Raw genomic sequence first — 12,467 nt, 5'->3', positions numbered from 1 at the left:
TCGGTCCTTCTTCCTTCCATCCTTCCTTCTCACTCTCCTACCTCCTTCTGCTCCCTCATCCTGCATGCACCTCTCCCTTCTCCTCCTTTCTTCCCTCTGGTCCTCCTGGTCCTCCTCCATCTCCCCCCTCCTCCCTCCTGGCCCTCCTCCATCTTTTTTTGTAAAGAAAGCGACCTCTCTAATGTATCTGTCACTCGTTCAGCATTGATGTGAAGCACCTTGTACTATGTGGTAGCGCATCATTTTTTTTTTAAAAAAGCGAAATGCGAAGGAAATGTGATTAAGGGCAACAGAACCTCACCCACACCTCTCCTGCCTCTCTCACACCAGGATGCGCTTCCTGGTGCGGCGATGGCAGAAGGCCACCGGTGTCAGAAGCCCAAGCCCCAGCTCCGGTGTGGGCAAGACACACGCCATAGGTACCTGTCTCCAGTGTTGTGGTTCCATCGAGGCTCTGATGAAGCATTCAGACATGCTAGGAGAAACCAGCTCCCGTAGTACATTGATAGCATTTGACTGAAGTTTAAAACATTTCTAAATGAGTGCAGGAGCATTTTAAGTGGTCACGTGACAATCTTCACAATGGTAACTCCAAGAACGCTAACCAGCTATGTGTTTGTGTGTGTGTGTGTGAAACAGGGATGGAGGTGAAGGGCTTCCTCCACCCGGGGAGCGTGGAGGTGTACCGGGAGAGAGGAGGAGAACGAGGAGGTGGTGGAGGAGGAAGCACCAGCAGCCGGGGACGCAGCGGACGGGATTCCCCCAGATCCGCCATCTCGAACACCACCCACAGGTAAGGTCATCGATCACCCCCTGGGGTCAGAGGTCAACCTGGTCTACTCGACTCGTTGGTGGTATTAGCTGAACACAGATAACACGTTTAGGGGCCTGATGAAGAAGGGTAACCGCAAGGTTGCTAGTTCGATCCCCGGCTCCTCATGTCGAGGTACCTCGACGCTCAACCCACTCAGTCCCTGAGCAAGGCACCTAACCCTTACTGCTCCCGACGAGATGTCTGTAGCCTTGCGTGGCTGACACCGCCGTCGCTGTGTGAATGGGTGAATGGTAGGCAATAACCTAAAGCGCTAATACCACCTTCCCTGTCCCAGGTACCATGTAGGCGGGGACGGTGGCTCTCTGACGTGCTCCCACCTCCTGAACTACGACCCCGACCGCGCCCTCACCGACTACATCTCCCGGCTGGAGGCCCTGCAGAGGAGGCTGGGCAGCGTCACCTCAGGTACTCACTCTCTCACTCTCTCACTCTCACTCTCTCACTCTCTCACGCACTCACTCGCTCGCTCATTCTCACTCACTCACTCATTATCACTCACTCACTCATTCTCACTCACTCACTCACTCACTCATTCTCACTCACTCATTCTCACTCACTCACTCATTCTCTCTCACTCACTCACTCACTCACTCACTCACTCATTCTCACTCACTCACTCACTCACTCACTCACTCTCACACACACACACACACACACACTCGCTCATTGTCACACACTCGCTCATTCTCACTCACTCACTCACTCGCTCACTCGCTCACTCACTCACTCACTCACTCACTCATTCTCCCACACAGTATACTTGCATCAAAAACATCTACAGAGTCACAAATATATCACCTCAGGTACTAACACGCAAAGTGCACGTGCATAAAATACATCTACTGAGTCACAAATACAAAACTGTGAGCAGTAAACTGTGTGCTTGTCCTTTCCTTTGTGATGCATACATCAGCTGTTTGTCATAAAAATGATGATATCATTGTTTCCCCAGGGTCATCTTCCTACGCCCCATTGCACTTTGGTCTGAGGAGATGAGGAGGCTGAGGTGTTGCCGTGGAAACTGGCTTGAAGAATTCTCTGTGGCCTTTCTCTCGTGCAGTGCAGCGTGCGCTATTTTATTTTCACGGACGCTACATTCCATGTGGACCAAAACTCTCGTCGTGTTTTGGTGTCGGTGGGCTTATTTGGCTATTTATTTATTTTTTATTTTTACTTTTGCGTGCGTTTGATTTGTCTCCAGCACACAATGGAAAAAATAGCTTTTGTTTGTCATTTTTCAATCTGCCTCTCTTTAGTATTGAATGGAACTTCAATCATGTATATTGGTCTTATTGCTAATTTAAAACTCTCTCGATTAATTTATGAAAATGTATGTTGTTGTCGTTGTTGTTGTTTCTCTGTTCGGACGACTGGAACATGACTGTGGAGAGAGTTTGAGGGGTAGAGGAGGCTGCGGCTGGATGCTAATACACTACACTGTGTTTTGTTAAGACCGCTTTAACGGACGGACTGCAGACGACATTTGTAGAGAGTGTATTTTTGTAAAGGGTAGGTGCTTTTGAATTTCCTGGGTATTTTGTCAAGAACTGAAATAAAGATGATATTTGAAATAATGAATGTGGCATTGCTTGTTTCCCAATTAAAGTCTACGATTCCTGGGAGTTTTCCATATAACATTTATAGCGCATATAGTTAGTTAACTCGCCTTCTCCTACGATACAATGATGTTGACAGATTGTATCTAATACACAAAACAGTCATCATGGATACCAAAACTAAAAAGAGATGATTAAATACTGTATAACATGAAATGGTTGATGAAATTAACCGATTACATATTTTCTTATCTACATCTTAAAATGAATAAAGATGTCACGTCTTCAGGAGACGGGCCTAGGCTTACTGAAGATTTACAGGTAGTGCTATATATTAAGAATGGTCCACTTGTGCCCATATTGTGTCCTATTTAAGGTGCAACCAATTTATAGTCAAATGTGATTGTGCAAATCTGGTTCTTTATATAGTGCACGACTTAATACCAATAGAGAGGATACTCTACTGCTGCCATATGTTGCCAGCTAGCCAGTATCAGTCTCCACACCGATAGAGGGCGTCAGGTCCTTCTGACTGTCGTGTAGCTGTTTCGGCGTCATCTTCCTCTTCTATTGAGTCCGTCATCAATTGGGTCCGACAAGAAATAAACCACGGTCCTGCGGTGTACGGTGTGAGGTTATAACTACGCAGGTTGATCTGGACTTTGTTATTGATGACGTACAATATTTACCAAAGGACTTACCTTGATAACATGTTCACAAACTAATGGTAACTAACGAGGCGTCAACTTCTATCTAACATATGTGATCTGTGTTGACACTAGTTTGCTTCAACTTATTGTAACTTATGTCGGCTATGGGTTAAACATGCCAAAACCGAAAGAATGAATGGTGTGGGTTCATTTGAGGCTCAGTTCGTATGCAAGAATAGGTATACGGTACTATTAACGAGTATAGTTACATAAAAATAATAGGTGGGGCATTGTTTTAATTTAATAAGTTAATTTAACCTAGTTACTCCAGAAAACTGGTAACCTGTGCCTTCTTCTCCTTTGCCCCTGTCCTGCACCTGTCCTGCTTTTGATAATATATGTGGACTAATGCAGACTTCTTTCTATTCCCACAATATAGTGCAACAGACATTGTCTAACACAAAAATGACATTAGTATCCATAACCAGAGCTCTTTTGAGCCTAGACCGAGCAGTGGCGCTGCGTTGCAGTTCATCGCTCCTTCCCGTCCTGACGACAGCCCCCTGGCTCTCGCGGGGGCTTTGCACCGCCACACCCAGCCCAGACGGCGACCACCTCCACGGCAAGCAGAAGACTTTGGCTGGCTCCGAAAACGTGTCTCTGCTGGAGAACCTGAGCCTGCTGGGCGTGGACCTGAAGAAGGCTCGCCAGCGCCAGCCGGGCGTGCTGCGCAAGCTGCTGACCAACGAGCAGGGCGTGGCCGGCTTCCTGCAGGCCAAGGGCGCCAGCCGCCAGGTGATCGCCGGCATCATCTCGCGGTACCCCCGGGCCATCACGCGCTCCCTGGACCACCTGGAGCAGCGCTGGGCGCTTTGGCGCCGCGTGTTCGCCAGCGACGCGGAGGTGGTGGACATCCTGCACCGCTCGCCCGAGTCGTTCTTCCGCTCCAGCGACAACGAGAACCTGGAGAAGAACATCGTCTTCCTGTCCTCGCTGGGCTTCGACGCCAAGGCGCTGCACCGGCTGCTGACCACGGCGCCGCGCACCTTCTCCAACAGCGCCGAGCTCAACCGGCAGATGGTGGAGCTGCTGGAGGACGTGGGCTCGGAGCTGGGCCTGACGCACCGCTCGGAGCCCACGCCCGAGGGCTTCGCCAAGGCGGTGATCAGCCGGAACGTGTACGTGCTGATCCGCAGCACCAAGCGGGTGCGGAGGAACGTGGAGGTGCTGCGGGCGTCCCTGCGGCTGGACGACGGCGAGCTGCTGGCCCTGCTGCAGGGACCCGGCGCGGAGATCCTGGACCTGTCCAACGAGTACCTCAGCAAGAACTTCAGGAGCCTCCGGGAGAAGATGGCGTCGCTGGGCTGCGGGCGGGCCGACGTGAAGCGGCTGGTGGTGGCCTACCCCATGGTGCTGTACATCAGCTCGGAGAACCTGAGCGGCAAGCTGGACGCCCTGCTGAGGGGCGGGGTCAGCGTACAGCAGGTGGTGGACAAGCCTAAGGTGCTGGACTACAGCACGCAGAACATCGCAGGGCGCATCGAAGAGCTGCAGAGGGTGGGCTACGAGTTCCAGAGGCACGGCATCGCCATCCTGGACACGAGCCGCAAGAGGTTCGACGCAAAGATGCTGAAGCTCAGTGCTGCGCTGCCGCCGTCGACGCCGCCACAGGAAGGGGGAGGATGATCTGTGAGCTGCAGGGAGAATGTTGTTGCTATTATGACTGAAGGATGGATGTTTGATTGGATGTTTGTTTAGTTCTATTGGTCAGTTTTAAAATGGGAATTTCGATGCGCACTACTTCTCCGAATTGTTGTTCTTTTCTCTTAATGTTTCCGAGATATTTTTTATAGATTGTATAATCTGCTTTCAACATAAATTATGAAATAATGGAATTTTTGTTATTTTAGTTGATCAAAGACCATAAAAAGATGCTGAACACCATTATTTGTATTTGGTTTGTGAAAGCTGTGGCAGAGTGTGTTCTTCATAATTGTATGCGGCAGGTTTGGTGTTAATAAGTATTATCTTACTGCTCAAGAATAATTTGTGCTGCATTGCTAGAGCTCGGAACCTACATTTGTCGCCGAGCATCCAGCGGACCGTCCAAAACCGTTGCACAGCAGTTCATCACGCTCGCACTACACACTCGGTGCTCCTGTGAAGGTATCCGACTGCAACAATACTACTATACACTACTTTCACTTTTATTATACATGTTCGACGAGGAAGTGTGCTCGTAGGTTAGCACTATCAGCTACTGATATAAGCATACTGATCGGTCACTATTTATTGCTAGCTGACAAGATAAATTGAAGCCTAAATAAGCATTAGATGTACATTATTGATAACGTATTATTTCAAAAGCTTTCTTGACCTGGACCGAAGAAACTGATTTACATCAAATAAAGCGCCTCGTCGGTAAACGTGCGTTCATTCTCCAGCCATTAGCATAGCAGACAAGCACATCGGTGGTGTTTTGATCACGTGTTGCTATGTGTATTTTCATTCATAATCATTTCAACGGTTGTTAATGTCATGTCGCTCGCTAATATTAAATATTCATGTAGCGATCAACTCTCACTGAGAAAAGAAGTTGGCTTGTAAACGTTGTACCTCAAACATTCAGACCGCTGGTGTCATTCACTGGAACTAACGTTGAACACAACTGGACACACAAGCATGTTATGCACACACATAAGTGCACTTGTCTTTTAATACTCATCGGCCATTGAACACACAATAAAGTCGATACTTTGTTCATAAGGTACCGTTTGTTCTCATCCTAATCGAGCTAACTCGTAGCTGTTTGGGTGTCGATAGGAATGGAGGAAGCAGCCAGTCATGGTGGAGAAACACAGGTGACGGAGAAAGTACCAGAGCTTGCTGTTGATGGAAGGCGAGATGGAGTTAGAAAAGGCACAGCTGCCATTAAAACAGAGTAAGTTAATCGGTTGGCATGAAAATATTGTGTGTGAAGTGGATAAGTTAACAGTAGCAAACAGAAGACATGCAGACAAACGTTTATTACCCTAACCCTAGCAACATGGCCATGCAGCACTTTTGTTTAGGAGGTAGGCTACTCTAATCTTTAATGAATGCATTGGTTGTTCTTTTCAATGTATATTTACCCATGTTATTATCCCCCAACCCGCCTTATTCTTTCCAAATTAACAGTTTTCTAACCACTAAAGACAAATTCCACGAGTTTCTTGACTCCAATGGGCAGCTCCCCAAAGAAAAGGAGGAGAAGAAGGAGGATCTCCCCCACGACAGCGATGAGCTCAAAGGCACTAGGGAGGCATGGGAGGAGGAACCGGCAGCCAAGAAGCCGAAGGTGGAGCAGCAGGAGGAGGAGAACAAACTGACCTGGAAGCAGCAGGGAAAGAGGCAGCGAGGGCAGAACAAGTCCCGACCGCACGTGAAGCCGACCGCGTACGAGGACCAGCGGCTCTGTCAGTCTGTGGCGCAGGTGGGAGAGCCTGAGGCCAGTGTGTCCCATACACCGACTAAGGATCTGGGTTCGATCCCCAATGTATAGATTTGGTAATTTAGACGCTTTTATCGAAAGGGACTAAAGTGAAAACTAAAAAACAACGAGTAAAACCACGTCATTTTACCGTTCACTAACTTCACGACAATTCACTTGCCTCTCACACTCTCAAAGAATGAAGCGAATGTTGTTTTTTTAGCATAGTTATTTTGCAGACGCTTCATACACAAGTCACTTACAGTGTCAGTTCCAGATACACCTGGCATGTCCCGCACGTCCCACACATACTGTCACACTGCACATTTAAAGGAAAAACAACACGTCATCTTCCTCACTCCTCTACAGGAAAACAGGAAGTGTCACTACGGCGACAAGTGCAAGTTCCTCCACGACGTGGCGGAGTACATGGCGTCCAAGCCGGCGGACGTCGGCCCTTCCTGCTACCTGTACGACACGTTCGGCGCCTGCTTCTACGGCGTGACGTGCCGCTTCGCCCTGGCGCACACCACGGCCGACTTCCAGAGCATGCGGGACGAGGCGCGGGTCAAGGCCCAGGAGGGGCGCACGCCCGTCAGGAACAGCCTGGACAAGGACCTGCAGATCAGCCTGAGGAAGCACAAGGTGGCCTTCGACCGCTCGGCCGTGTACCTCCAGACCATCGCCAAGGCCCAGGAGCCCGGCCCAAAACAGCAGCAGCAGGAGAGGAACGGTGAGGCACAGGGGTAGGGTGTGTTTAGGTCAAGGGGCGTAGAGTGTTGGATTGGGAACTGCCAAAGGGTCCTGGGTTTGGTGCCCTGATGTTCGCAGTCTAGGCTGAAAACGCCCTTGAGCGAGATGCCCCCCGTACCCCTACATCTTCATCCATGTATCTGAATCCAATGCAAGTCATAAATAGCTAGTAAATAATGACAGTAGTAGTACAACTTTGTCTCTTATTTCCATTCTGAATGTGGCTGGATCAGAAGATGACATAGCTTATAATGAAGTAACTCGACTTGAAACGTTTTGGTAATGAAACCTGTGCCAAAGGACAAAAAAAAAGCTATATAAAGTAATGATGATATGGTTGTTTTAATGCGTTTTTTTTTCTTCTTCTTCATTCCCAGGCAACCAGCCTGAAGCTCCAAGCTCTGACCAAACTCCAGCAGCAGAAGGAGCACTTGAACCCACGGCACCGGATGTTGAAGTAAGGCATTTCACTGGTGGCACCACCTGACCTGACAGCGCACGTTCAAGCTCTTATACTGCATGTACTGCACTGCCATAGTCCAAGGATAACACCTTAAGTGGGAGCTGTCTTTAGCATTCAATAGAAGCCTTACTAGGTTTTCCCTTTGGATAAATTTCAGGCTGGCACAGAGAACAAGACGACGGTGCAGACGATTGGCCCGCTGACAGACGTTGATGTCATCAAGTTGCGCCCATGTGAAAAGAAGCAGGTATCTGTCTTAAGGCTGATTTCAAAATAAAAGTGCAAGGAGTTGTTATTTTAAAAGATGACAAAGTAACATAAACCATGAGTATTTATTTCCAGATGCAGTCATTGGCATGGGGTTAAATAGGTTGAATTGTTTTAAGCAGATAGGTGTTACGATGACTGATTTACCCGAGTTCCTGTCTCTTAATTGGTCTATTTCTCCATCTGCTTTTAAGGTGGACTTTGAAGATAAGCTCTACCTCGCCCCGCTCACTACAGTAAGTCCATGCCGTCGCAGCTGTGAAAATAACCGTATCAGAGGCCATATCAGAGAGAGGCATTGCAGCTACGCTGGTTAACCCAGCTTGTGCCTCCCCCCAGTGTGGAAACCTCCCGTTCCGCCGTGTGTGCAAGCGATTCGGCGCCGACATCACCTGCGGCGAGATGGCCATGTGTACCAACCTGCTGCAGGGCCAGCAGTCAGAGTGGGCGCTGCTCAAGAGACACGAGTCTGAGGACCTCTTCGGCGTGCAGGTCAAAACCCCATCATCATCATCATCATCATCATCATCATCATCGTCGTCATCATAGTTACATTATAAAGGGGTTAAAATTTACGGAGAAATTAGAGGCAGTATAAATTTGCTCAGAAATTAGATACGGTATACTTGAAGGATTTTGGGTTTGCAAATAGTTCATTCTAGAAGGTTGAGGTGTGGTTTTAGTGGGAACGTGGTCCACACGTGAAGGTGTGGGTCTGCTCCGTGTCGTCCCCCAGATAGAGGGCTGCTTCCCGGACACCATGACCAGGTGCGCTGAGCTCATCAACAAACACATCGACGTGGACTTTGTGGACATTAACTCCGGCTGTCCCATCGACCTCGTGTACAAGAAGGTACCACCTACTCACAGGTCGTGTGTGTGTGTGTGTGTGTGTGTGTGTGTGTGTGTGTGTGTGTGTGTGTAAACTCGTCTGCTACTGTCTCCTCTCCAGGGTGGAGGATGTGGACTGATGACTCGCACCAAAAAGTTTGAACAGATAATCAGAGGAATGAACTACGTAAGTCCAACCATGAAACATCAAGTACAATGTTACCCATAAGATAAGTTTTCACGCTTATTGATTTCACCATCACATATTGTGTTAACAACCATTTCAAGTTTAGATTTATTAACTTGTGTTTTGTATAAAGTATCTATCAAGCATTTTTATCGAAGACACGATAAGTGATCTTGTTTTGGACATGTAAACCTTTCTGTTAAGTCAGTGCACTGAAAGCAATGTCTTCCTTGAAGGGAACTGTGTCTCTCGAACCTACAAAATCAGTTACCTGAAATGAGCATACCTGAGGAAATGGTCCAATCAGGTGGAGAGCACCACAGTGAGGCGGGTCTAATGAACAGCCTCCTGGTCTTTCCCTCCCGGCCCCCAAGGTGCTCGACGTGCCGCTGACGGTGAAGATCCGCACCGGCGTCCATGAGAAGTACAACGTGGCCCACAAGCTCATCCCCCAGATGAAGGAGTGGGGCGTGTCCATGATCACGGTGCGTTCCCCGGGGGCCGCTGTATTGCCGTGCCGACCAAGCCGTCCGCGCTAGCCTGGCAGGATCCTGGAACGAGGGCGGGGCCGTCAGGGTTCGAGGCCAGAGCACGCGGCCATGTCTGGAGAAGTGTCTCGAAAATAAAGTTTTTTGCCTTTTTCAATGTCAGAAATAAACTTGATGTCCAGTGCGAAACACAGCCCCGAATTATCCGTCCGCCGGGCGCTCTGTGCTTGAGTCCTGACGTGGTCATGGCCTCACCCTCGCCTGTGTCTTCACCCACAGCTTCACGGTCGCTCCAGGGAGCAGCGCTACACGAAGCTAGCGGACTGGGCCTACATAAACACCTGCTCCTCCCTGGCCTCACCTCTCCCTCTCTTCGGTATGTATGACCTCGTGAATTCCAGACCCCCCCCTCACTGTTTTACTCACTGGTTGTTGTTGTTGTTGTTGACTTATTTAACCGTTGGAACCCAGGGAATGGAGATATTCTGTCGTACGACGACGCCATGAAGGCAAGAGAAACAGGGGTGTCTGGCCTCATGATCGCAAGGTGGGTGTGTAGTGTCCCCCGGAAGAGATGGTTTGATAAGGTGGAGCTCAAGCTACACTTGCCAAAAACAGCTATTTTTCACTAATACCGTTTCTTATTTGACCCGTAAGTAGGGAAGAAATATCATATATAAGACTGTATCTACTGGGAATGTTTTTATTTTTTTTTAAACAAATCAATAGAATTATAAGTGAAAGGTCTTTCATTCTGCTTGGTCTCGCGCATGCACTCCCACCTCTGGCTACAGGGGAGCGCTGATTAAGCCCTGGATCTTCACGGAGATCAAGGAGAGGCGGAACTGGGACATCTCCTCGTCTGAGCGGTTGGACAACCTCAGGAACTTCTCCAACTATGGCCTTGAGCACTGGGGCTCTGACACCCGCGGCCTGGAGAAGACACGCACCTTCATGCTGGAGTGGCTCTCCTTCCTGTGCAGGTGTGTGTGTGTGTGTTTGTGTGTGTGTGTGTGTGTGTGTGGGGGGGGGTTACACATACGAATGTTATATTATGTTAATGTTATTGTGCTTACAATTATGCTTAGAACATGCTGTGTTTTGTAGAGTTTGTTGGTCATTTTGTTTGAACAGTGTATTTAAAATGTTCAATACGATACATTTAAACGTAACTGAACAATTCTCAGGTAAGGGAAACTGGGCTAGAAAAGTCTATGGGTTTCTGTCTCTCTCGCCCTCTCCATGTCTCTTTCCCTCTCCATGTCTCGCCCTTTCCCTCCCTCTCTCTGTAAGTCTCTCTCTCTCTGTATTTCTCTCTCTCTCTGTATGTCTCCCTCTCTCCCTCCATGTCTCTCTCTGTATGTCTCCCTCTCCATGTCTCTCACCCTCTCTCTCTCTCTATGTCTCTCTCTCTCTCTGTCTGTCTGTCTGTCTGTCTGTCTGTCTGTCTGTCTGTCTGTCTGTCTCTCTCCCTCTCTCCCTCCTCCTCTCTCTGTATGTCTCTCTCTGTATGTCTCTCCATGTCTCTCTCTCTCCCTCCCCCTCTCTCTATATGTCTCTCTCTCCCTCCCCCTCTCTCTGTATGTCTCTCTCTCTCCATGTCCCTCTCTCTCTCTCCCCCTCTCTCTGTATGTCTCTCTCTCCCCCCCCCTCTCTCTGTATGTCTCTCTCTCCCTCCCCCTCTCTCTGTATGTCTCTCTCTCACTCCCTCTCTCTGTATCTCCCCCCCCCCCCTCCAGGTACGTCCCGGTGGGGCTCCTGGAGCGCGTTCCTCAGAGGATCAACGACCGTCCTCCGTACTACATGGGCCGGGACTACCTGGAGTCCTTGATGGCCAGTCAGCACGTGGGGGACTGGGTCAAGATCAGGTGAGGCTACCCTCAAACGGCTCCCCTACCGCTTAGGGCTGTGCCATTAATCCAATTTTGTTCACAATTTCCGAATGGCTGGATACATATTTGTACATTATTTTCTTTTTGAACATTTTGTGTCTTTTTTTTAAAGGCGAAATTTCAAAGTGTTTTTTTGGAGAGAAATGTTGAATTAATGCATCATGTTTTCAAACTCAAAATTAATCGTTTCAATAATCGTGATTTCAATATTGACCAAAATAATCGTGATTATGATTTTTTTCCATACTCTATCAGCCCTACTACCGCCTCCACTCTGTGTCCCTCCGTCCGGTTACACTCACGCTAAATCAGCCATCGTAGTGTGGATTGGGTTTCAGGGTCCTAACTTCATTTTAAAATCTCCAGACCAAACTCTTGTTGTAACATGTTACCCTGGAAATGATGCACACGCCAAAATGATGTATTCTGTCCGCCATTGGCTGGTGACAGGGTTTGGTTCTCGACCCTGGGGTGGAACGGTTCCTCCCCCCTAATGGGTTCTGATCTCCTCTCTCATCCTCTTACAGTGAAATGCTTCTTGGACCCGTGCCGAAGAATTTCAACTTCCTGCCCAAACATAAAGCGAACGCCTATGAAAAGTGATGGTCTCTCTGTCTCTGTTATCTCTCTCTCCCTGTTTCTTTTGCTCTATTATGTTTGACCATGGAGATAAAAACATAACGTTTGAAGACTGTGTGTGTGTGTGTGTGTGTGTGTGTGTATGCAAATTTGGAATGATAAAAGATGTTTAATATCTGGTTTGTTTTCTCTAAATAATATGTATGTGGCTGTGTATAGAACATATCAATAAAAAAGTATGCAGTGTTTTTCTTCTTTTGTCTGTGTATTTCCTACTGTTGCACTGATCCTATATGGTGAGATATATACATAGATTAGTTATATACACGTGCATCTTAGTCTCTAAAATGCGAGAGATTAAGAGTCTTACTCTCTTAATCTCTCAGTCGCAGCTCCCTATTGATGAAAATATGTCCTGAGTCTTTTTAATGGAGATATACTCACCAATGTTGCTCGTCTAGGGACAGCTTGGGAAGGCTCTGTATCAGAATTGCCTT

At 48.2% G+C, this 12,467-nt stretch overlaps 3 protein-coding genes across 9 annotated transcripts in view; all 3 read left to right on the top strand.

Annotated features, from left to right (window-relative positions):
- akap9 (A kinase (PRKA) anchor protein 9) overlaps positions 1-2,409 on the top strand; it is a 75,288-nt gene extending 72,879 nt beyond the window's left edge. For all 5 annotated transcript variants that reach the window (XM_079749536.1, XM_079749538.1, XM_079749539.1 and 2 more), the window contains 4 exons: positions 331-419; positions 640-793; positions 1,110-1,240; positions 1,788-2,409. In XM_079749536.1, coding sequence (XP_079605662.1) covers positions 331-419; positions 640-793; positions 1,110-1,240; positions 1,788-1,831 — 418 coding nt within the window. In that variant the 3' untranslated portion in view covers positions 1,832-2,409. The remainder of the gene's footprint in view (positions 1-330; positions 420-639; positions 794-1,109; positions 1,241-1,787) is intronic.
- A 582-nt stretch (positions 2,410-2,991) lies between these two features.
- Positions 2,992-4,979, top strand: mterf1 (mitochondrial transcription termination factor 1). The gene is made up of 2 exons (XM_079749923.1): positions 2,992-3,118; positions 3,481-4,979. Exon 2 carries the CDS (start codon positions 3,507-3,509, stop codon positions 4,725-4,727), a length of 1,221 nt encoding a protein of 406 aa, XP_079606049.1. The 5' UTR covers positions 2,992-3,118; positions 3,481-3,506; the 3' UTR covers positions 4,728-4,979.
- dus3l (dihydrouridine synthase 3-like) lies at positions 4,715-12,186 on the top strand. 3 transcript variants are annotated; one of them, XM_079749921.1, is made up of 17 exons: positions 4,715-4,730; positions 5,106-5,207; positions 5,865-5,982; positions 6,219-6,513; positions 6,880-7,243; positions 7,641-7,720; positions 7,884-7,973; positions 8,188-8,229; positions 8,333-8,485; positions 8,730-8,846; positions 8,946-9,011; positions 9,386-9,496; positions 9,779-9,875; positions 9,971-10,046; positions 10,294-10,482; positions 11,239-11,367; positions 11,919-12,186. In XM_079749921.1, the coding sequence occupies exons 3-17, from the start codon at positions 5,867-5,869 to the stop codon at positions 11,992-11,994; spliced, it is 2,001 nt and encodes a 666-aa protein (XP_079606047.1). In that variant the 5' UTR covers positions 4,715-4,730; positions 5,106-5,207; positions 5,865-5,866; the 3' UTR covers positions 11,995-12,186. The 3 variants fall into 3 exon arrangements, with proteins under 3 accessions (XP_079606047.1, XP_079606048.1, XP_079606046.1); XM_079749922.1 differs by lacking the exons at positions 4,715-4,730; positions 5,106-5,207 and adding an exon at positions 5,280-5,462; XM_079749920.1 differs by lacking the exons at positions 4,715-4,730; positions 5,106-5,207 and adding an exon at positions 5,280-5,468.
- The last annotated feature ends 281 nt before the right edge of the window (positions 12,187-12,467 follow it).

Source organism: Pollachius pollachius (assembly GCF_949987615.1).
Source record: "Pollachius pollachius genome assembly, chromosome: 13".
NCBI classification, from domain to species: Eukaryota; Metazoa; Chordata; class Actinopteri; order Gadiformes; family Gadidae; genus Pollachius; species Pollachius pollachius.
The sequence above is the reverse complement of the archived record's forward strand: the minus strand, read 5'-3'. Positions and strand labels throughout refer to the sequence as shown.